This window comes from Epargyreus clarus, unplaced genomic scaffold, assembly GCF_041222505.1.
Source record: "Epargyreus clarus isolate Ecla_fem2 unplaced genomic scaffold, WU_Ecla_fem_2.2 ptg000008l, whole genome shotgun sequence".
In the NCBI taxonomy this organism is placed as follows: Eukaryota; Metazoa; Arthropoda; class Insecta; order Lepidoptera; family Hesperiidae; genus Epargyreus; species Epargyreus clarus.
Genome location: NW_027332216.1, coordinates 1,793,326 through 1,816,686, shown reverse-complemented (window position 1 = coordinate 1,816,686; position 23,361 = coordinate 1,793,326). Strand labels below are relative to the sequence as shown.

General features: G+C 35.3%; 3 protein-coding genes across 3 annotated transcripts; 1 reads left to right on the top strand and 2 right to left on the bottom strand.

Moving 5' to 3' along the window:
* Positions 1–779: 779 nt before the first annotated feature.
* LOC140744089 (monocarboxylate transporter 14) lies at positions 780–12,696 on the bottom strand. The gene is made up of 6 exons (XM_073075554.1): positions 12,544–12,696; positions 4,707–6,231; positions 4,128–4,622; positions 3,310–3,531; positions 2,020–2,305; positions 780–1,554 (listed from the first exon to the last, which is right to left on the bottom strand). Exons 2-6 carry the CDS (start codon positions 5,943–5,945, stop codon positions 1,397–1,399), a joined length of 2,400 nt encoding a protein of 799 aa, XP_072931655.1. The 5' UTR covers positions 5,946–6,231; positions 12,544–12,696; the 3' UTR covers positions 780–1,396.
* Positions 12,697–16,320: 3,624 nt separating this feature from the next.
* RpS24 (ribosomal protein S24) lies at positions 16,321–16,977 on the top strand. The gene is made up of 2 exons (XM_073075552.1): positions 16,321–16,479; positions 16,586–16,977. The coding sequence occupies exons 1-2, from the start codon at positions 16,430–16,432 to the stop codon at positions 16,932–16,934; spliced, it is 399 nt and encodes a 132-aa protein (XP_072931653.1). The 5' UTR covers positions 16,321–16,429; the 3' UTR covers positions 16,935–16,977.
* Positions 16,978–17,158: 181 nt separating this feature from the next.
* LOC140744086 (uncharacterized) lies at positions 17,159–23,135 on the bottom strand. The gene is made up of 8 exons (XM_073075551.1): positions 22,915–23,135; positions 22,299–22,437; positions 21,628–21,754; positions 20,936–21,066; positions 20,570–20,682; positions 20,032–20,263; positions 19,643–19,725; positions 17,159–17,792 (listed from the first exon to the last, which is right to left on the bottom strand). The coding sequence occupies exons 1-8, from the start codon at positions 23,028–23,030 to the stop codon at positions 17,693–17,695; spliced, it is 1,041 nt and encodes a 346-aa protein (XP_072931652.1). The 5' UTR covers positions 23,031–23,135; the 3' UTR covers positions 17,159–17,692.
* Between the last annotated feature and the right edge of the window lie 226 nt (positions 23,136–23,361).

Here is a 23,361-nt window from a genome sequence, read left to right as displayed (position 1 = left end):
ATCTGCTGTTTTTTTTTATTGTTTGTCGCTTTTTATTTCTTTGTACACACCTGCTGCAAATTCTCTATATCAGCTCAGGGTTGACTGGTAGAGAATGCCATCAGGCATTATGTTTGCCCTTTTGTGCATTTCTTTTTAGAGGTGATGCAATAAACTTTTAAATAAATAAATAAATAAATATACGAAAATAAAATTATAAAGTAATTATCGCCGTTTCTTTTCCAAGAAAAAAACATTTAGCTATTTAGCATTACGTCCGTCTTTGTACCATTTTTCTTAAATATCAATAAAGAGTAAATAAATAAATATTACCTAGTGGTATATGTGCAATATTATTCTCCAAAAAGATTCAGTGAACTAGGTAGTTAGGTACTTATCAGTTTCACCGGTTGCATAATTAAATCATTAAAAATAAATATAATATATAATAGTTATACAAATAAGCTGCATAAACCAATTAGACACAGGATTAAATGATCATGATCTTCAATTTAATCCCCCAAAGCGTATCGTGTGGAACCAATTTGGGCAATTGCTCTAATTGTGTTCAATTTACTACAATTAAAGTGATCCGTCTATTATATTTAAACTTTTATAACATTGAACTTTCTTTGGCAGTAACCTTCACTAAAATCACATCGAATTACATTTTTTATAGTTATTGTTATAAAAGGCATAAGAATAATATAATCGATTAGTATATTGTTCAAATATTGACTTTTAGTATGATACACTTGTTCCCATGTGTGGTATGAACCCAAGGACTATTAATTTGACATTTGCTTGGCTAGGAATAGAATCTGGATCCTGGTTGTGTTATATAAAGTCTGTGTTATTAAAGTCTAAGTGAAATATATATTAACTTAGACACGCAGATCATCAAGTATTTAAATTACAACGAGAAACTTTAACAAATTTACAAAAGTTTAGTGTAAAGTGTTCAAAAGACGTACAATTATAAATTGATCACACTTTAAGTATAATTATTTCAGAAAGTATAATTCGTAGAAAATTGCAATGGGTGTGTACTAAATTGCCGTGGCGGTAGTAATGCATCGAAGAATAGACGTTTTCTACCGAGAAAAAGTACTACAGAAACCCATATCATTGGGGTATATAAGGGTATAATTGAGAGGATACAGTCTCTCCTTAGCGTAGGCGAGGTAAGAAAAATTCTTAAACAGGAGGACCGTTTTCTTCGCCGACTTTCGGAGACTATATATTTATTGGACACCCCCTTAGATTTATTCAGAAGTGAAAATTCAGAGATTTTTGTCACTGACCCCAACTATACCACTTCTTCTGTAACTCCTCCTTAACAAAGCTATAACGTCTACGCCGAAGACTATCTTCAAACACTTCTACATCTATAAATTACTAGGATAACATGAACAGGTTAAGCTAAACTGGACTCGCTTCTATCCACAGACTTCCTCCTCTCAAGAAATGTTCTCACAGGTTGTATCAGGGATATCAGCACACCTGCGATGATGATCCAGAATCCAGCTAAGTAGAACGCCAGCTCCCACGACAATGTTAAGTCGTATATGAGTCCTGTAAAGAAAAACTCCACTTTAATAACTTGTGAAGTACCTAACAAACATAATAATAACTTTGTATAATAATAATATTTGCGATGCGATTTATGTTAAAGCGATAATTAAATGATAAATGCAATATATTGACAGTGTCTCTTCGATAAATCTTCAAAAGCTAAAGTTCTCTGCATATTTCAACTATTTCCTATGGCATATTCTAAAAAAACTAAAAAAAGTCACTAAAAGCAACACAGATTATGTTCCATGCGTTGTTTTAATGGTGTAGGTCGGGCACACTTTCTTATAAGTTATTTTGCTTGGTCTAAGAAAGCATCTATAATTTATTAAGGCCAGACTTAAAATCGGGCTTAATCACAAAAATGTCCTTTTGCGACAATTTTCATTTGCATTGCTCATTTCTTAACATAACATAATTTATTCTTATACATTTTATGTAATCTGTCTTTATTTTCAGAATTACCTGATAAAGGAGGTCCAATCAAGTGTCCAATGCCTTGAGCGAGCAACACCAATCCATACGCTGACGTGAAGTCATCCAGTGAAACTAACTTAACCAGCAAACTCGGTGTGAACGTGAACGATGCAGCAAACAGCAGCCCGAACGCAGCAGATATAGACATCAGTATCCAGTAATTGGTGACAGCGAGTGGTATAGCAGCGACGGTAGCCCCGCAGAACATCAGGCAAACTGCGTAGAGACTCCCGATTGAGACTTTTGGAAAATCTCCGATCCAACCAAGACCTACCTGAAAATAAAGCAAGAAATTGGTAATAATAAGAACAGTACATAGTAGTATGTATATACTAATAATATAGTAGAGAAATAGTCTTAAACCTCACGGAGTTGTGCCACAATCATTTGATTGCAATAAAAATAGTTCTCACAAATTTCATCGTACTGTCAATCTGTAGAAGACAACAAGAGGACATAGCCCTAGAAAAAAGGGTTTCGATATCATTTCGCATAGTGGTTATCGCATCATCTTTACAGAATCCCTACTGTACTCACGGGAAGTGAGGGAGCAATACTATTGTTGTCTAGCAAAGCATAAATCACTTGTACACTCATATAAATATCTGAACGTCAAAGGACTACTACTTCAAAAGGACCTTGGACATAGCACATACATTTCCCATTTTACAGACGCATCACAGCCAGTATTAAAGAACTAAATATAACATAAGAACTGCTGACAATTATCGTATCTTGGCCGTTGATGAAAACAAGATAAATCTTTGCGGATCTTTACCCTATATTTAGGTTACGGCACAAGAATTTGGCACAGATATGAAAATGTCGCATGACATTCAGATTCTGGAGATTTCTATTTTAGCAAACCACTGTTTTATCAATTCCCAGGGTTGTAGTTACTAATGTAAGTGTATAATCTACACTTACTTAGTAAAATAGGCCTTAAAGGAATATACGTAATCTTTTCGAAAACATCAAGCAGCTTTATAAAACCAAAAACCACTCTAATAACTTATTTTACTTAATCCTAATAGTATTCATTAATACAATCCATTAATTAAATGAATCCATAGATAAAACGAGGAAGTACTTCATATCTCAATATTTAAGGTAAGAAATAGACTCAAAATTGATATTTTCGTACTTATCGGAAAAATATATATGGTATATTCACATTTAGAGTCTATTTAATTAGTCCCCTAAGGTGAGAGTGATTATTTAAGAGTAAAAAACCAAGAAAATTTGAAATATTTTCATTAAATTAAGACAAACACATACCATGCCGATAGTATTTGTTATCCCAATTACGCTCAACATCAGCGCTCCGTCGTCTTCAGAGAACCCTTTGTGTATCATATGTTCCGCCAGATAGAAGTAGGGCACAATGAACCATATGAAAAGGATGATAGTGCCGAAGCAGAGCAAGTTGAACGGCATCTCCTTGAAGAGAGCCACGTTGAACATGTCGGCGAGGCAGCTGGTGCAGTCGTCGTACCATTTCTGTCGAAAAACAATTTACAGGTAATTTAATTTTTCTTTATCAATTGCTATACATATTCCAGCCCTTTTAAGCATTTATAAAGTGATGGATTCTGGTCAGAAGGTTGAAAGAAGGCGTTTCCTAGCTCGTATCCATCTATTTCTGCCTTTTTTGTTTTCGAGGGGGAAACCTTCGAAAGTTCCGACTCCGGAATCTCCAAAGGAACGCAACCGGAGTCCTCTTAGCGCGTTGCCCCGTCGGGCTCCGCCCATTTAAGCAATGTGAGCATGTCACTCGCCACACTCTCTGGTGTACACGACGGTATGCGGCCACACATACCACCGTCCTTCCCGGCTCACTGGCCTGGCGGTTCAAGCTCCCACTCTTGCCGCCCGCAGTCCCGGAAGCCCCTTTTAGTCCCCTCTAACGACAATCCTAATACCTAGCTCTTAGCTGTATACGACTAAATTATTCTAAGTTAGTATTATTCTAAGTAGTTATTACATTAGTCTAATAAAACCGAGATGAGTATTAAAAAGCGTTAATAGACAGTCACCTGTAGTTATTAATTGCCATGCATCTATTAATAAACAAAAATAAGTATCATTAATTTTACCTCCTCCTGTTCATTCACAGTTATCATTGAATTCTTTAATATATCCGGACAAGACGAAGCCTTCAATCTATATCTCTTTATATTCAATATAGCATTCCTATGGCTTATCGAATTCATTGGCATCTTCAAATCTCTCAAGTAATGATGGTTTACTGATAGTTGTTTCTTCAGCCAATCTTTCCTACTTTCTTTGCTATCTTGTTTTATAAGCTCTCTACTATCCCTGGTCTCCGATTTAGATTTTCTCATAGGCGGACGCTGTGTCTTTGGACTTTTTAATTGACATTCTTCAAAAAGTTTCTCCTTTCGACCATCGTATTTTTCCGAATTTGCACGTTTCAGTACTTCCGTCTTACATGTTATAATTGCTGAATTGTTATCCTCGTTCTCTTTTGCATTATTTGATATTACCTGATCTTCGTTATTATTGAGCTGTGGGTGTTTTAAGTCTGTTCCATCTTTCTTTGTTCTAATGCTTAACATCGCTGTTGAAACCTGAAAAACAACCAAATTTATTCTAATGAATATTTGTTTCCATATTATACGTTAAATAGGTATTTGTATAAGCATATTTATTACCTTATCGCTGCTTATTTCATACGATGGTAGGTTAACAACCGAACGAGATCTCCTATTATTATCATGTTCCTTTTTCAGTAGCATCGTCGTTTCATGCCCGTGTGAGTTACCTACTTCTTCTGCTATTTTTTGTTGCGACAAATCTTTAATGTTCTTTTCCTTAGTTGTTGCATCAAAGTCATATGGTGTCGAAATTGAAACAGAACTAGAATTTCTAGACCTGCACTCTTCTTTTTTACGCTTATCCTTCTTGCGTTGATTTTTCTGTTCTAAAATCCACCATTCAGGATCGCGCATAACGCACCCACAAACGCACAAGTTCAGAAGTGTTCCAGATAAAAGAAGAATTGCTCCTCTCCACCCGTATTCCTCTATAAAATATTGAGTCATTGGTGCGTATACGAATGTTCCAACACCAGTTCCGCAAGCTCCTAAGCCTACGGCAAGATTTCGCTTCTTCTCAAACCAATATGCGATAGATACAACAGCAGTAACGTACACAAGACCCAGCCCGAGCCCAGCGATGACACCAAACGTTATCATCATCATTTCCAGCGTAGTTGAAATAGATGCCAAAACAAATCCTATGGTAGAAATTATTCCACCAAGTATTGTCATAGAACGACATCCATATCTGTCTACTAAAGCGCTCATCACAGGACCCGAAAGTAATGGAACGGCAATAAATAAGCTTCCAATCCAAGCAGTTGTTGACTTACTTGCTTGGAATTCGTCAAGAAATTCGATGTATAAAAGCCCGAATGAGAAACTTATGCCATCTGCGATCATTGAAATGATAAATGAAGATAGAACGACTATCCATCCCCAACCACCATCTGGTATAGGAACTTTAGGCTCTTCGATGGTAGATAAAGCACGATCAAAATGAACCTTATCCACATTAATATGTGGATTATCTGTTATCTTCACTTTACTTTCCTTTAATTGATCAATTTGGTCTGCTTTAGTTTGTGTATCCATAGATTGTTTTTCATCAAAAAAAGAATTTACTTGTTTGCCATTCTCTTTAGGTGGAATCAAATGGTGTTCTATGTTACTCACATCGATGTCTGGGCTAGAGAATGTATCAGTTTCGAAGCTAGATGAATCATCGTCTTTTTCGATTCCCGAAGTAGAATCCGATAAGAGGGATTCTCGAACTGCATCTTGCACCCGAAGTCCCTCTCTAGGGGTCCTACTATTTCGGAGAGTAACAGGCTTTTCTAATTCTGTGTTCATTGTTTAATACTACCTGGGTTGTTTAATACTGGCGGTGGAAACTTTGCTTGAAATTAAGTTCTTAACCTTGGATCACGGGCGGAATATCGACTTGACTCCCTCGCAGCGCTGTTGAGTTTTAGAGTATTGGGTTTGTTTTGGTGAGATACCATCAAGAATTTTATCAGAAGCCCAAAGTTTGTAATCGTGACGTCACCCATACACGCGTGACTGTGGCTAGTGGCGCAGAAATGCGCCACAACTTCTTCTTGATAAGTCAAGGAGCGTAGAGTAAGAAGATTAGCACCTGAAACAAATGAGAACACGTTTTGTAAGTATAGACATTCTCACGGTCATATTGTTAACCTGCAAGATGCAATGTAAATATTAGATATTAAAATCCACGGAGTAATAATCAAACTTAAAGTATTCGGTATTACTATTAGCTAGTAATTAGTACCGTTAGTAGTGCTAACACCTACTTTAGGCAACATTGTAAACTGGAATGTTCTATTGACTACGATACAGTAAGACCGTGTAATATGATTTGTTACACACTTCTCGGTTGTTCATTTATAAATTGGTAATTAAACCATTTTATTATTTAGAGACAAATAAGAGAGCAAAATATCAATATTGACTCTTACTATTACTAATACCTCAATACTTAAATACCTATAGAGTAAAGTAATAACAGCAACGCAAAGCCTGCTGTGTTTCGGTTTCAAGGGTGATAAGGGAGACATAGATATATCCCATATCCCGAGCGTACCAACTTTGTCTTTAAGGGAAACGCAACTCTGGCTGACCTTAGATAGGAATCTTGTCTTATCTAGGGTTGATTACAGATGTCCATGAACGGCAGTAGCCTTTTACTATCAGATGGACTGACGTTTTGATGCAAAGGCTGTATATTTTTTTTTATTTGTAGACAAAAAATCTGTACATTAAATAATATGGTGTGGCAGCTTTTGTATTCGTGTTTGTGTAACTTTTTCTGGATAGCATCTATAGATATACCTGTACGAATCCTCACACTATATGTAATACTAGCTGACCCGGCAAACTTTGTACCGCCTCAAAATCTATTTATCGAATATATTTCATATAAAATATAGCCTATGTACTCGTAGATAATGTAGCTTTCGAATGGTGAAAGATTTTTTTAAATCAGTCCAGTAGATTTTAAGCCTATTCATTACAACCAAACAAACAAAGTTTTCCTCTTTATAATATTAGTGTAGATAAAGAGACTTCAAATTTAAACGTAGCTGTCTTGATCTGAGCACGTTTGTTTTTATTTATTCAGCAATTAATATTCTCCCAAGAAAATTGAGATCACGATAATAATTTTGACAATATTTACTTCGCAAATGATAACATTGATCTTACGATTGCATTCACGCGATACTCAATTGCTTATTCGATATCCCAGCTCAATATAAAGTTTATTGACTCTATTGAGATAATTCAACTTATCTGTAAATTTTGGCAATGAATTTTACAATACAATTGTTTTATTATCAACGTTTGAATAACGTGAAATATTTAATATAAAGCAACCATGCGGTTCTGTTTGTCAGGATTATATTTAGTCTTGTTTACTCCCGTAAGGTCTATATATACATTTTTGTAAAATTGCGGTAGCAGACAAGGTTGTAGTCCACCTCTGTAACTGGCTCCATATTGGATCTGCCATCTCCCTAAAGTCGAACATAAATTCATTGCTACTCTGCTACTCCTAACATTGTAAGAACTAATAGTTGTATCTAGTAGTAGTAGGACTATAAAGATCAGTAGTCAGATTGACAGGCAAAATCAGGACTCACTACTATCAATTAACTCACAAATAATTAAAATATATGTGTTACATTCATATCTCACTATCGTACAAAAAGCTAAGCTGGAAAAACGGCACGTTTGCTGCTGGAAACCTAGAAAAACGGTACAAAATGCTTTTTGTACGCTATATACGGACGGACATTTCATTTTATTTATTATCTATAAACTAGCGTATAAAATTGAGTAGTATCAGGGTTGTAATAAAGATAAATAGCGTTTTATTTGTTTCAGTCTTGAATTCTATATCTATTTTTATTGATCACGTCTAAATTGCTACAATTAGGTAGCTTCCATCAATAATTGCATTAAAGTTATTATTGTACCTATTACACAGAAGAAAGGAATGCAATCCAGGTGACTTAAATAAGTTAAGTTATTAAACTACAGAACTTTTTTAAGCTGGAAAAAAATGACTTATTATAGTCTAGAGTCAAGACTCTAGAAGTCTAGACTATAATAAGTCATTTAGAAATATGTCATGGACTTATGAAAGAACTATTCTAAAGAGCTAAATATGTAGGAACACAACAATTATAGGTACTTAGGTATCTTTGGTCGATGATTTGCCTATTCATATAAAATCTACAGACAAAAAGTATTTTTGGATTTCGTTTGATCGATCCCATCAAATCTTTTAAAGATAAACGCGTGGCGATCAAATATTTCCGTAAGAACCCAATTTTCTTATGAAATTAATAAAAGCACTTAAGCTTTATAGCGTTGCCAATTAGGTTGAAAGGAAACGCAGACATTGACGAATGAGGCAGTATTTAATACGTAGATAATTATATAGGTATCAGATGAAGGTTTTGAAGGTGGTAGAACCTTTTGTGGTCCGACTCCGGCGGCACCACCGCCACACCTATTTCTGCCTCATAACAGCAGTGTTATGCGCTGCTGTATTCCGTGTTGAAGGGTGTGGTAAGGTAGACATACTTTTCCGAGGCGTTACAGCTTAGTCCTCTGGAGTAGCGGCACATCTGTGGTCGAACTCAGGTAGCAATATCTAATCACATATGGGTTTGATTACAGATGTCCATGAGCGGCAGTAGACACTTACTATCAGGTGGACTGTATGCTCATTTGCTACTCATATATTATAAAAAAGGTACTAAACTATTTCGTTATAATGTTCTGTTTATACAAATTTAATAAAGGAACGAGAAGAAGACGGAAGGGTTGTGAAAACGAAATTACAAATTAAACTAGCACCTACGATAGGTATATGTTTTTCAAAACTTTTTAATCTACTTCTGTTTATTGACAACTGTTATCACATTCACCTTGATCATCCACCTGAGGTCAACTACAGATTCGTTGCTCTCTCTGAAAACTAGATTAAGACAACTAGGTACATGTCCCTTCAACAACAACTACTTCAAGTGAAACAACAGCTTTTCACACTGCTATCATAAGGTAGAAATAGAGCTGAAGCGATGGTGCTGCCGGAATCGAACCACAAAGGTTTCTTTGACAGATGATGTCTTAAACGGAAACTTTTTTTTTAATATTTGACCTCAATCGAACATAACACTATTATGGTTCAGAAATAGGTGTGGTACCTTGAAAACATTGTAACCATTAGTAAACAAACGCCTTATTTCATCTCATTATTTATATTGTCTACATAAAAGAAAGCAATCCATCAAACAGAAACGACTGCCGATAAATCTACCTTGGCCTTCAAACTGACCTTTCAGAAATACACCAAAGGCCGTTTTTGTCCAAGATCATTCCGCTACACCAGAGATACAAACCACGTGGTATACGGCTATGTCGGCGGTACCACGTGGTATGACGAACGGTGCCGGGTTTGATCCCCGGTCACGCAGAACAAAGTTATGAATTTAGATTTTTGTTTAGGGTTATGTTTATTCCACACATGACTTCAATCTTCACGTAGGAGTATTAATATAGAAAACATTAAGTATTTAATTAAAATTACATAAGTAAGTAGGTCTGTCCGGTATTCTTGAAAATCGCTAATTCTTGAAAAATAAAATGTAACGAAAATGTCATAGGAACATATTGGATTTTACAAAATGCTAGTAAATCACCAATCGTAGAGATTTGAAAACGATGGGACAGACATTACTTAGGTTCTTATATAAAACGGCTAGCTTTTCCTGAACCCTTAGGTAATATTTTAATATTCGGTCTTTATATTATGCACATTGTTATGTCTACTATTAAAGATAGTATCTGTAGCCATAACAATATTATTACGTTAATTATTTGAACGAAACAAGATTAGTATGATAACCTGCTGGATAACCAACTGGCTTCAGGCGCTACGATATGGTAGTTAAAACAATGATTAAAATAATCAAAATTTGCTTAACAACAGCATTTTTAACTGACTTACAAATAAAGCTATCATCTTAACCATCAGAAGTGGCAACGCATGGTCAGCTTCAAGTAGAACCTTAGATCTGTGATCAGCTTCAAGTAAAACCTCCAAGAAGTTGGTTACAGACGCCATGAGCGACATCAGTGTCGCTTCATTCATGTCATTCAATGGTAACCTAGTGGTAAGTGGTCAGTCACTTACCTCTAGGTGAATGCTATTTATGTGAATATTTTGGAAGTAACAAGCGAGCATGTAAACCACGTGATGGTAAGTTGGACGCGCTTGGATATCTGTAACCAAATCCATATTGAACTTCTACTTCTAGAATTCTACTTGAAGCTAATTACAGATGCATTTTCTCCTGGACTAACATGGTCGCCTCATATGTAAGTCACCCAACATCCAGCCATCTCAATACAAAAAATGCTTCACGATAGAAATAGGATTTTCGGTGGTACCGCCCTGGCTGAACTGTACTAGATCTACCACCTTTATTTACCAATAATTTGCATAATATTTGAAATAACTACAAATGAAATACTAAATGACTACTTCTACTCTTACAGGGACAGTCAATAAGGTCCTTTGTCGTCTCATACAAATTATTCTGATAAGTTCTGACAAAAACATTGACGTGATTTTAATTGTTATTGCATTGACTTGAATATCCTTTGACCTTTCTTCTATCTTAAAAAACTATCGTCAGATGCTACAGTAAAACGCTAATTGACAATCACAATATTATGTCTACGACTCGAGATATTATATCCAGTAACAACTAGATTTTTTTAAAGAGTAAACCTAAAATTATTATATAGTTAGTAACTTACAGAAAACACAACAATATTTACTCTACTATTTTTTTATAATAGGAGTAGCAGACCTAGTAGTAGCACCAGATGGTAAGTAGCTATTGCCGCCCATGGACATCTGTAATCAACCCCAGATAGGGTTAAATTCGGCCTGACTCTAGTCCTATCTGGGGTTGATTACAGGTGTCCATTGGCCAGGTATTAGGTAGAAATACTATGTGGCGGTGGTGCCGCTGGAATCGAACCACAAGGAGTTCTACTACCTTCAAAACGATTCTACAGTACTTGGAGAATTCAGCACACATATATATTACGAGTAGGTATAATAATTTTGAGTATACATATAAATAGGTTGTACTTAGGTAGGAACGCAATGATATTTTCTGATGTTATTAAGCTTTGATGTTAGAAAAAGATTTTGACATTCCTATTTTTTACGCAACGATGGAATTTACAGGAAATCACATAACTTATTTCATACCGTAATATTTCAGAGAATTTGCGTAACAAATACGAAGAGGCTCGTATAAATATTAAAATGACGTTTCACACGCAACGCTCATACACGTCACTATGTTTATAAATAAACTAAAATCAATATTTCGCTACTAGGAACATACGTACTATGTTATGGAAACCTATGTCAGTTATTATTCATAGAACTTTGAAATCCCAGAGAGTTAAACCATTTTGTATGTCCCTTGCGGTAACTTTGTAAACATAAATGTGATCGAACAAACTGCGATTTAATTGCGAAAACACCAATACACTTACATTTGCTTCTTAAGAGTAAAGCTTCATAAAATATGGCTTTAAATTTGCGTTACCTACATATAAATAAATATTAATACATATAAGTAGCAAAGGATCTTATATAGACCTCATATAGTGGCCTATTTGAAATTAATTACATATCCGTTGGCAAAATAGGGCTAGGAACAGTTAGGAATACAAAAAATCCAAGATGTACCTACCTTAGTGGAGTTTTAAAAAAATAATCTAGGTATCTACATTACAATAACATTAAACTTTAGGGAAAAATAAAAATTAGAAAAATCTATAATAAAACATCCCAGATTCTATTTAGAAATACATAATTAACGAATTTATTCTGATTTTTAATTTTTAAGATACTTTCACGAATTTAGTTAGCCTTACAATATATATACAATATATATAGCCTTACATAAAAGTCGACAAGACTGAGTAAACATAAGAATTTTGTTATCAGTCTCAGAGTATTTAAAGTTGATTACAATATTTACAATCATCAGACTGCGGTGACCAGGTCTATTGCAAATAAAATGACAAGGCAATTATTCATTTACATAGCATAGATACCAAAAACTTGCTACAATATAATTTCAAGATTAAAAGCGCAGTATTTGTTATATTCACGTTCTTTAATTACAAAATGACACTACACTGATTAAAAAACAAGGTAAAACAGTGTAAAACATAAGAACCTCCTCAAAGTTAGTGATACCGGCAAATCTTATGGTGTTAAAAGTCTAGAGGTTATAGTGACTACTTTCCTATCGCTAGATTTAAGTAGAAAATTACGTTGTAAATTAAAAACTGGACGAAATATTAATGACATACTTTCAGTACTTACCCACTTAACTTTTCCGGGAAGAACCACATAAGTTAAGATGCACAGAGGACGACAGCATACGAACAATCACTTCAGCCTCCGTTTACGGTATAAACCAGGCGCTAACGGCGATCGATATAGGGCCCACCCCCAAAGGGTGGTGACCAGAACCGTGACCCCCTCCTCCTCTCTCTATGGTGAAACTCTTGGTACTTTATATGGGTTTGTTAGAATGTTCAGAGATCTAGCTTCGTTGGTCTACTGGTCCGACGTAGATGTCATAGATTTGATTGTAGATCAGAGGGGAAAGTAGGTAATATATCCTACAAAGGTAGTAGAAATATATAATTCGAAATCGGTTACGATAAAAAATTTGCGACTTACATTACAACTATTTTACAGTCTATTTACATCGGAGCAGTTCTCGCTAAAGAACAGTCAGATAGATAATTATTATATCTATTAACGTGCAAAAAAACGTCATGACTTAAAAGAGGCAGTTAAATTTAAATCCCTAGCAAACATGCATATTATTCATAGAATATAAAAAGGTAAATAGGCTGTATGTATTTTATGATAAAAAGAAAGTATACATAATACTTCTTTGTAAGATAACAAAAACAGATTGTCAGATCTAAATTCTCAGTTACATACAATAAATCTCACTAAGATGCAATGGGCGTTATGGATCGTATTTCCCAAAACACTGAGTTCCGTAGTGTATGCTATCTCCTAATAGCGTGTCTACAACCGACTTTTTAACCGAATTCATATTGTTTACTGCGCGTGCAGTCCGCCTGATTGCCGTGCCGCTCATCTGTAATCAGCCACAGACGCGTTCGTCATCAACCCATTACTGTCCCACTGCTGGGCATAGGTCTCCTCTCAGAATGAGAACAATTAGGCCATAGTCCACCGCGCTGGCCAAATGGTGATTGGTAGACTTCACATACTTTTGAGATCTTTTTAAAGATTTCTCAGGTATGCAGGTTTCTTTACGATGTTTTCCTTCCCGTAAGTTGTTATAATGTTACCATGTGACCATTTAACGGCCATTAAAACTACACGCCAGCACTGCTGCTGCTATAAACTACAAAGCTAGGTTACTGTAGTGCCGCCATCGGTAAACCTCAAAGAGCCTTTACCATACATAGTCTTTGCAATCACGTCACCTAGTCGCCGAAATGTCTGGGTATATAGACACCACTATCCCATGGCATCAATTTATAAACAGCAATGCGGTCCCGTAGCGACCTCCTAAACACGATATTTGGTTAAAAGCTTTTGTAATATTATTTAGCTACAAGGAACTATTAATTAGTACTGATCAAAACTTACGAAGACATCTTTTTGGAACTATTCAAACATAACTAAATAGAGTCGACTATAAATTAATGTTCTCTTCTTATATTGTTTATACCTAAGTAATAATTCTCTTATTTGCAGGATAATATTATGTTAATTGCAGATAAAATGGGTTTAATATGTAATTAGACAAATAAAATTAGAAGTGTATGCCTGGGATTAGAATCCAAACCATAAGCGCAGGACTGGCATGGGTAAGTGTATCATATAATTGTCCTATTTGTCACGTTGGGGAATATGTGCATATAAGTAGGTACATAGCTGATATTTTTTCGTAAAGTTCTCACAGTTTCGTGTGGTAAGGGAGACAGACTTTTCCGAGGCGTTCCAGCTTAGTCCTCAGGGGTAGTGGCTCATCTGTGGCCGACCTCCGGTAGGAATATCTAATCCTATCTGAAGTTGATTACAGATGTCCATGGGCGGCAGTAGTCACATACTATCAGGTGGACTGTATGCTCGTCTGCTACTTCTATATTATAAAAAAAGGTATGTGAAATTTAGTCGACCACACATGGCCAGTGTGATGGACTAAAAGCATAATAACATTGAAATATGAATGAATTGATGATGGAAACATACAAGCATTTAATTGACAAAATGTTTATATTATGTGTATTGCTCATAATTTCAAGCAGGCACTCGCCACAATTTTTAACAACAAAGCTAAAATTAATTTACTAATGTATTTTGGATTACATTACTAAATTAAAATTAGTTCTATGTATAAGTATCACTCGACTCATCAATAAGCAATCAACTTTGTTTTATCTTTAGAGAAAGTTAAATTTAAGCACTGGTTATTGGTTTTAGCAATTAGTGGCCTTACATTGCACTCAATCCGTACAAACCTCTATCCTTAGAGTAATTTTGATGCTCTACCAAGAAATAAAGTAGGAAAAATATGAACTTCATATGAGAAGAATTTAGAATAAATTAATAAAAAAATCCTTAATTTGTTATAATATCCCAAAGTACTTAATTTTGGTGGATCTAAATTAATAAGGTCTTATTCCTAAACCATAGATTAGTCAAGATTACTCACTCCTAACAAAAAAAATGTAACCAGTTTTTACAATTGAAACAACCACACTGCACATGTCGGCATTGTTCCGCGTAAATTACACCATGAAAGCCATTAAATGCCTAACACATTTGTCAGCCGTTTAAGTCATTTAATGGCTTCCTTCAGTTACAAGGCGGTGAGATATCTATACTTACTTATCTATGTCCTAATAGTACATTACAATACGAGGACGAAAAATTTTTTTCTGACAAGTGTGAGTTTGCAGGCCGAGCCGCAGGCGAGGACTGCAATCACACGAGTCAGAAAAACATTTTTCGTCCGCGTGTTGTATAAAATTTTATATTACGGGGTCGGAAATGGGGGTTTTGCGCACGCGAAGCGTGCGTAAAACGTCCATTTACGCACGCCGTGATATAAATATATTTCAAGAAAACGAAAGCAAAAAATCTTATCTGTCTAATGGCATTGTTCCGATAATATATGTGATGTATACGTTTCATGGGTGACCTCTACCCCTAATCTATCCATTCGACATTATCGTTTTTGTTCCCCTCGGAAGACAAATAGCCTCGTAATGGTAGCGAGTCCCTGAGGAAAAATCACGTATTTTATTGAAGAATTTTTGCAGACCTTTTATTTACTAAAGCAAATATTTTTGTGTAGAATATATTATTAAAATTATTATCGGATCGTTCCTTCTGGGATCATTGCCTCGTTACATTTTTTTTAATCATGCATTTTTAGTGAGGTCTTTTTAGTCATTTTTAGTGAGGTATTGAATGACTGACCATGTACGAATTAGGTACCAAGCTATCTTACGAGCATAGTACCTTCTCCCTTTTCAAAGTCGGCAAATTATATGTACATATCTATAGTACGTGCATTGATTGCTTGTAAAATTGAAAATGTTAAAGGTATATTAACCTACCTGGTTCTATAACAAACGTTTTTTTCGAAACATCTATTTAAAATTAACAATTTAAATGATTTATAATATTTATAAATATAATAATTATAGGATTACTCAAAGAACATAAAGGGCTACTAACATTATACGACAGCATGTTACATACCATGTATATAATTATACTCTATGATGTAACATTAAACTAAAAAATATTTCTTAAATAGTAAAAAATTACATTAATCATTATTTTATTATTTTCCTTTCAATTAATTTGAACGCATTTATATACTTTTTTATAAATCCTGGGTCTGGATACGAATTATTTTGCCCGACCATCCTATTTTTACTTAACTACCTTGCATTTGACATGGTTATTAATAAAAATACCTCACATAATTTAAATAAATTATTATTATTGCTACAGAAAATGCTATAAAAATATTTTTAATGAAAATAAAATTAAAACATTTTTCTACTATTTGGTAGAAATTTATTGTTTCGTCGGAAATATTTTTAATATTGTGAGTGGCAACATTTGCACCTTCTTTTTCCTTGCGGAGTTGTTAGAGACACGTGCGTCAAACACGCCGAAATCTCGAAAATAATACAAAATGAGTGAAGGAACCGCGACAATTCGTACGCGCAAATTCATGACCAACAGGTGATAGTGCTAAATATTGTTTTCATTGTGTAAATAAGTTAAAAAGTTGTAAAGATGTCCCACCTCGCCATGACAGGTTATGTCTGACAACGTTTGTGGTTTTCAGGTTGTTGGCGCGCAAGCAGATGGTATGCGATGTCCTCCACCCAGGCAAACCGACCGTTAGCAAGACGGAAATCCGTGAAAAGCTAGCTAAAATGTACAAGGTTACGCCCGATGTCGTTTTTGTGTTCGGCTTCAAGACTAACTTCGGTGGTGGCAAATCCACTGGCTTCGCGTTAATATACGACACATTGGACCTCGCTAAGAAGTTCGAACCTAAACACAGGCTCGCTCGCCACGGTCTATACGAGAAGAAGAGGCCAACACGCAAGCAGCGTAAGGAACGCAAGAACAGGATGAAGAAGGTGCGTGGTACCAAGAAATCCAAGGTGGGCGCAGCCGCCAAGAAGTGATGTGACGGTTAGGATTGTAAGTAAATAAAAATCCAAAAAATCATCTTGTTTTGTTAATTTGCCTTAACCTTCAAACATTTTGTAAACATCATTATTTTTGCAATGTGATGTGCCACTAGTTTTATATTATATATTAATATATCCGCACTATTTGACAATAATTTGTGGGAAATAAAAAGTAGCAATTAATAATACTTTAAAAAGTACAAAAATAAAACAAAAAATCTAGTGGAATAATATATTATCTTATTCTTATTTCTAGCCGAGATCATTATTGTTCATTGTCATTGTTATTTACAATTCTTTCTATATGTCCTAAACTTGCTTACAGTAATCTTTTAAAAACTTTTTTAAGTATTAGAAAACTAACTTAATTCATCCCTATATTTTCAAGTATATTAAAATCTACATATTAAAGTTACAGAGAGCATGGTTCAAAATCTTAAGTAGATGTTGATGCATTTTTGAACCAATCTATTTTCAGAATGCATTGCTCTATTTATATTGTTCATCAGCACATTGTGTCTATTATATACATACATACATTGAGAATAAAAATGTGGCACATGCATAGCCAATACAATCATACAAAACAAACAGATTTTCAAACATGGAATGCTATGATAACTTTTACAATACATCACTCTGAGAATATTTTTAACATGCCAGTTACAGCAGTAACATCCTTAGCAGTAAATGTTTATTTTCCTCTGATATCATGATAATACAAGAAATGTAACATAATATTAGGGTTATCTTCATGTCATGTTCTGCTGTAGTTGCATGTAAACAGGGAGCTGGCCAGTCCTCATTTTGGGGCGATTGTGTGTCTTCAGTTCATGGTGACGAATTAACTTCCTACGAAAAATAAAAGACAATGATCATCATTTTCATTACAGAAAATCATCATCAACCCATTATTGTCCCACTCCTAGGCTCGGATCTCCTCTCATAATGAGAAGGATTAGGCCATAGTCCACCGCGCTAGCCAAGTGTGTATTGGTGGACTTCACATACCTTCTGAGATTTTTTTTATAAAATCTTTAAGGTGTGCAGGATTCCTCACCGTTTAAGCAAGTGATAATTAATTTCTCATACACACATAACTAAAAAATCAGACGTGCATGCCTGGAATTTGAACCTCTGACCCCTCGATCGAGAGGCAGAGTTTCTTTACCACTAGGCTAACACAGCCAAATATTTGCAATAAAATAGCAACTTAACCGATTCATTGCGATGTCAAATTTTCAAACTTCTAGCTGTGGCGTTGAACAAAAATACCGTGACACTGCTGCCGTGCCAAGCGCCATACGATTAAATGACACGGCTCCTGTGTCTTCAGCCATGCGGAAAAGAAACCAGTGTTTTAGTCATTTTTACGTGATTCTAAGCCTAAAAACTCTTAGTTTACATTCGAAATCTAACGTGGACGGCAAGGAGCGTTGTTTCAAGTGTTAAAAAGGGGCAAAATAAGTGTATTTTTGGAAATGGAGGGTAAGTTGCTTTTTAATACAGGTGTGCTAAACCTTTAGGTCTAAAAAAATTGTTTTGATTTTTCTCGTAACAAATTTCAAGTATTTTAAACTATGCAAATGAAAATTTACCAAGTTTGATTAAGTAGTTATTAGATATTGTCATGTAATGTAATAATAATCAAACTTAAGTAGTCAGTTACAATTATTATTGTCAGTATAAAATAACATTTTGCTAAATTCTGCCATTATATTCTGGTTATCTATTGTCTATTTATTGTTTAAGAATTACGGCGTAAGCGTAAATACATTCCCGAGACAGAAATTGAAACTCAATTCGACTATGATGACGAAATGTTTGAAAAGAATTCGCAAACATATTTAGAGGACTGGGAACACTCAGAACACTGGAAATCTATACAAAAGGATAGTTCTACGTGCATAGATAAAGTGATGGTAGACAAAGCAACGTGCATAGAAAAAGAGATGATGGATAGAGCAACGTGCATAGAAAAAGTGATGGTAGACAAAGCTACGTGCGTAGAAAACAATATGGTAGACAGTGCAAAGTGCATAGAAAAAAATAAGGATGATAAGTGTCAGGACCCAACTGTATTGGATATCCATGGGTGTAAATATTTTGGCCAGTTAAATTAATTAAAAATAAATTAATAAAAAAATTGCGATCCGTCTAGCTTTGCACGTTTCAATTTTCAAAAAGGTTGATTACCCCTATGACTCTTAAAATCGTATAATATCCAGAAACGAAGGCTACTAGCTTGATTCACGTGAAAAATTAATATAGTTTTGTTCTGGGTAGATCTCCCTAAAACTTAATTTGAAGGAGTTACCATCAATTTCAACATGACACGGTTCTCGTGCCTAACGCCACACGAAAGAAATTATCATGGCACGGTAGCCGTGCCATCCGCAACGAATCGGTTAATTTGTAAAATTTCAAAGCAAGTTACATAGAAGAGGAGGAGATACTTTATTAAATAAGTATTATCATTATCCACGAATATTAAAAAAGAATCGCTGGAATTCTCATACTCCTGTACATTTTATATGTGGCATTTCATTTCAGTCCTCTCTAGTAATGTGTCATGGGTTGCAATGTACACATAATATTCGATCGGACTTAACACCTACTACCTTAACAGTTTTAGTATCAAAGATTACTTTTTAATTCTATTTACTATTTAAATTACTATTAGTTAAACAAAATATACTAACCGTGTTGCAAAGGATTTACCACAGGTGTTACAGTTATAAGGCTTAGCACTTCTATGCTGGGTAGCTATATGATTCATTAAATTCTGTAACAAAAAATTAAGATTGAAATCACTATGGTTAAACTCTGGAGGGACCACTGCCATACTAATTTCTGCCTATTTAACATTAGGTAGGTACATTTGCTAGCGGGCACCCAAGGTAGTTAACGGGCAGTGAACATGTTAACAACAATAAATTTGAATTAGAACTCCTGTTCTATATATAGTTAGTTATAGATATCCACAAGCAGTAGCAAGAGCAACCACTTACCATCAGGTGGACCGCATGCTTGTTCGCTGCTTCAATCTAATAAAAAAGTTTTCAAACAGTGACTATAAAAAGACGCTCACCACTTTAAATTTAAATCCTCTTTGACAAGTATCACAACGGAATGTAGGTGGTAGATGTGTCTTCCGGTGTGAGCCCAGATTGGATGGGCTCGCGAAGGTGGCTGGGCAGTACGGACAACGCAATGGCTTGGAGCCCGAGTGTCGGCGTTCGTGGATCAGCAGAGCGCAGCGCGTCCGGGCGCGGTATGGACACTGCGAACAGGAGTACTGCAGTTCTCCTGTGTGGATTTGCCTGTAGAGTTATAAAAGTAGACATGTAAAACTTAGAACATTACAGTCTAAGGTGGCCAAACAAAGGATGACAATAATCAGAAATAATATTAGAAGTGAAAATTCTTTTACTTTACTATTATGCTCAATTCCATAGTAGGATAACAAAATATTTGCTGGTAGGTTTTGAGACTTCACAAAAAATATAGAGAACTTTGTAGTTAAGTCTTAAAAGCTAGACTAAATGTGAGTAGACATTGAAGGGGTTGGATCTCCTATTAAATTTATGTACATCATGTATTAATTATCATATAGTAAAATTAGTTACCTGTGCCGCTTCAGCCTTGGCATAGTTTTGAACTCTGCTCCACATGTCTCGCAAATAAAACTCCTGCTTCTAGCACGGCATGTAGGCAGCTGCTCATGTTCTGTGAACTCCTCCTGTAGAATGTGAAAAGAATATTTGAAGCTACATGGTTACATTTACAAAGTTAGCCATCCAGGATATTAATAGGAACTTCTAGTCCAACTCAATCTTAAAGACTTATATTTCACTCCTAGATTATTTATCCTTATTCTTTATATCTCTTGTACAAATATAACATATTATACATTTTACATTTGACTTGGTGGTCAGCCATGAACGTCATGTGCATCACACAATTCTAATTTGAGATATTTTTAAATTACTTACAATATTCTGGAAAGTTCTTTTACACTTGCCACATAACCACTCTCGAACAATGTCCCGTCCATTAACAGAGAAGTAGCCACCATGTCTCTTTTCACTATCAACCGCATAATTATCAAATGTGGAATCGGCAACTGAAATAATGACTTTAATTAAAGATAATCTTTAAACTATAAATATGATAAGCGATTAGCTTATTTACTCTGAAAGTCATACGACGACATCACACTTGACCTAATATTATATGTTTTAAAAGATAGAAATTGTCATCAATTGTCTCATGACAATGCTATCAAGTTGTTATAATGTATAGAATATGACAAATCTTTAAAATGACAATGTGGGTGGTGGACCGGTCACCACACCAGTCTGACGCGCAGGGGGTTCCTGGTTCAATCCCCGGCCAAACAGATGTTTAGATTAGATTTCTGTTCTGGGTCTGGGTGTTTGTGTATTCGTCTGTGTGTGTCCATAGCAACCACAACTCTGGGTACCCTAGTGGGGCAGTGAGTGTAGAAAGCCTTTAATAATAGCAATAAAAATATTATAATTTTTATATAAAGTAATATTACACCTATAAAAACAATAAAACAACTGAAACATAGTTCAATACAACAATTGCACTATTGAATAATTCTGTGTTGTAATGATTTTGATTTTGGAGAAGCGTGGATGCTCTTATGATAGACAATTACCCATTTCAAACTCCTGATTCAATCTCCATTGAGTAGTCTCTGCGGTTATTTTCAGCTCTGCTGCTGCTGTAACAATATCCTCACAGGAGTTGCAGATGTGCTGCGGCTTGCAGTCATCCTTTGTTAGCTGAAATTTAATTTAATAACTTGTTACTATGTAATATAATATGAGCATGCAATCCACTTGATCATACATGGTCACTGATCATACATGGTCACTGCCATAGATATCTGTAATCAACCCTAAATTGGACAGTCCTAAGTGATGTCAAGCATAGAGGCATTGCTACCGACTAAGTTAGAATGCTTCTTATAAGTATCTTTGCCATACATTTCATCTCAAAACTCAGCATTCCTTGAAACTGCTATTACAAAGGCACTTTTCCTCTCGCGCATGTTTACGCCCGCACGCATGTTACTTGCATCCTATTGTGTCATGCACACATGCATACGGGTCGCGGAGGCACTGTGACAAGGTTATTCATGTGTGCGTGTGGCACACATGCGGGCGAGAAATGCGCGTCAGGAAAAGCGCCCTAAGGCTGATATTTAAGCGGTGGTGATGCCTTCTTAAATAAGATAAAATGGGTCCTACATGTGGCGGTGATGCCTCTTCAAGTGAACCGCTAGGGCTCTACCACCTTTAAAATATTTAATGAAAATCAACAAACCTCAATACCCAGTATGTTTTTAACATTGTTAACAAGATCAAATTCATGGATGCCATCAAAAATCTTCCTATCACCAGGCTTCAAGCACAATCTACAGGTTTTGTTCTTCACTTGCTTGTTCAATATGTATCTCAATGTCCTGTAAATAATACAAGACTTTGTGAGGTAATAATTTTTGAATAATGTAGCTCTAATAGTGATAGTTTTAACACACACAGGCTTATATTACAGCCATTCTTGTTGGCCAGTAAATCGAGCAGGAATATCAGAATATTGCTTTTACTTTTGCATTTTCTGTTATATAGATCACAAGTGAAGTGATTGCGATAAATGTCCAATTTATCAAACTACCCATAAGGCTACTAATAAAGTTTAACAATTGGACTCCAATAACAAAAGGCCTGGGCCGAAGGCGCCTTACTTTTGTAATGTATCCGCGTAGTTTCAAAACATGGAGGGGAAATGTAATATAGCCACTATTGGTAACCCATCCAATTCCTGACCACTTTGGATGTTGCCTGACTTTGTAGATCCGTTAATCTACGCAAATCGCGAGCTCGTCCACTCCATGCTTCTTAACGCATAACTTTATATCGATATTATGAAATTTACTTACTTGACTGCTTTTAATTTTTCGTCAATATATCGAGTTCTAAGCCATTTTGTTTTCTCGAACTCAACACGATTTAATGTTACGTTCACTAACTTGTTAGCTAAATATAATGTAGACATAGTTCTGTTTCAAAATTTTGTCCTATTCAACAAAAACAAATTTTGTTTTGATAAATCCAATTTATCCAATCAATAAAAAAACGACCTGTCGTTCCTTGTCAAATGTCAATTATGACATTGAAAGCAGCAACAGACATTAATTTAATTTTTATGTTGACTTTGACGACAATATTCTCACTTTTCAGGCAATAGTATTGCAATATAGGAAACCTCCGGTGACAATAAGACTACCGATCAATTTATCTCCTTAATTTATTCATATATGGTCCGTAATGTTCATTCATGGGCATGTATTGCAGATTGACAGTTTGTATGCAAAGTGAATACATGA

What these genes read in the sequence shown, in the direction of transcription:
- LOC140744089 (XM_073075554.1), bottom strand. Translation starts at nt 5,945, where the DNA reads ATGAACACAGAATTAGAAAAGCCTGTTACTCTCCGAAATAGTAGGACC. An exon ending in ATGAAATAAGCAGCGATAAG is followed by an intron (nt 4,623 to 4,706) that starts GTAATAAATATG and finishes GTTGTTTTTCAG; the next exon opens with GTTTCAACAGCGATGTTAAG. An exon ending in CTGTGAATGAACAGGAGGAG is followed by an intron (nt 3,532 to 4,127) that starts GTAAAATTAATG and finishes GTTTTTCGACAG; the next exon opens with AAATGGTACGACGACTGCAC.
- RpS24 (XM_073075552.1), top strand. Translation starts at nt 16,430, where the DNA reads ATGAGTGAAGGAACCGCGACAATTCGTACGCGCAAATTCATGACCAAC. An exon ending in CGCAAATTCATGACCAACAG is followed by an intron (nt 16,480 to 16,585) that starts GTGATAGTGCTA and finishes TGTGGTTTTCAG; the next exon opens with GTTGTTGGCGCGCAAGCAGA.
- LOC140744086 (XM_073075551.1), bottom strand. Translation starts at nt 23,030, where the DNA reads ATGTCTACATTATATTTAGCTAACAAGTTAGTGAACGTAACATTAAAT. An exon ending in GAGGATTTAAATTTAAAGTG is followed by an intron (nt 19,726 to 20,031) that starts GTGAGCGTCTTT and finishes TTTTTGTTACAG; the next exon opens with AATTTAATGAATCATATAGC. An exon ending in GGTAAATCCTTTGCAACACG is followed by an intron (nt 17,793 to 19,642) that starts GTTAGTATATTT and finishes TATTTTTCGTAG; the next exon opens with GAAGTTAATTCGTCACCATG.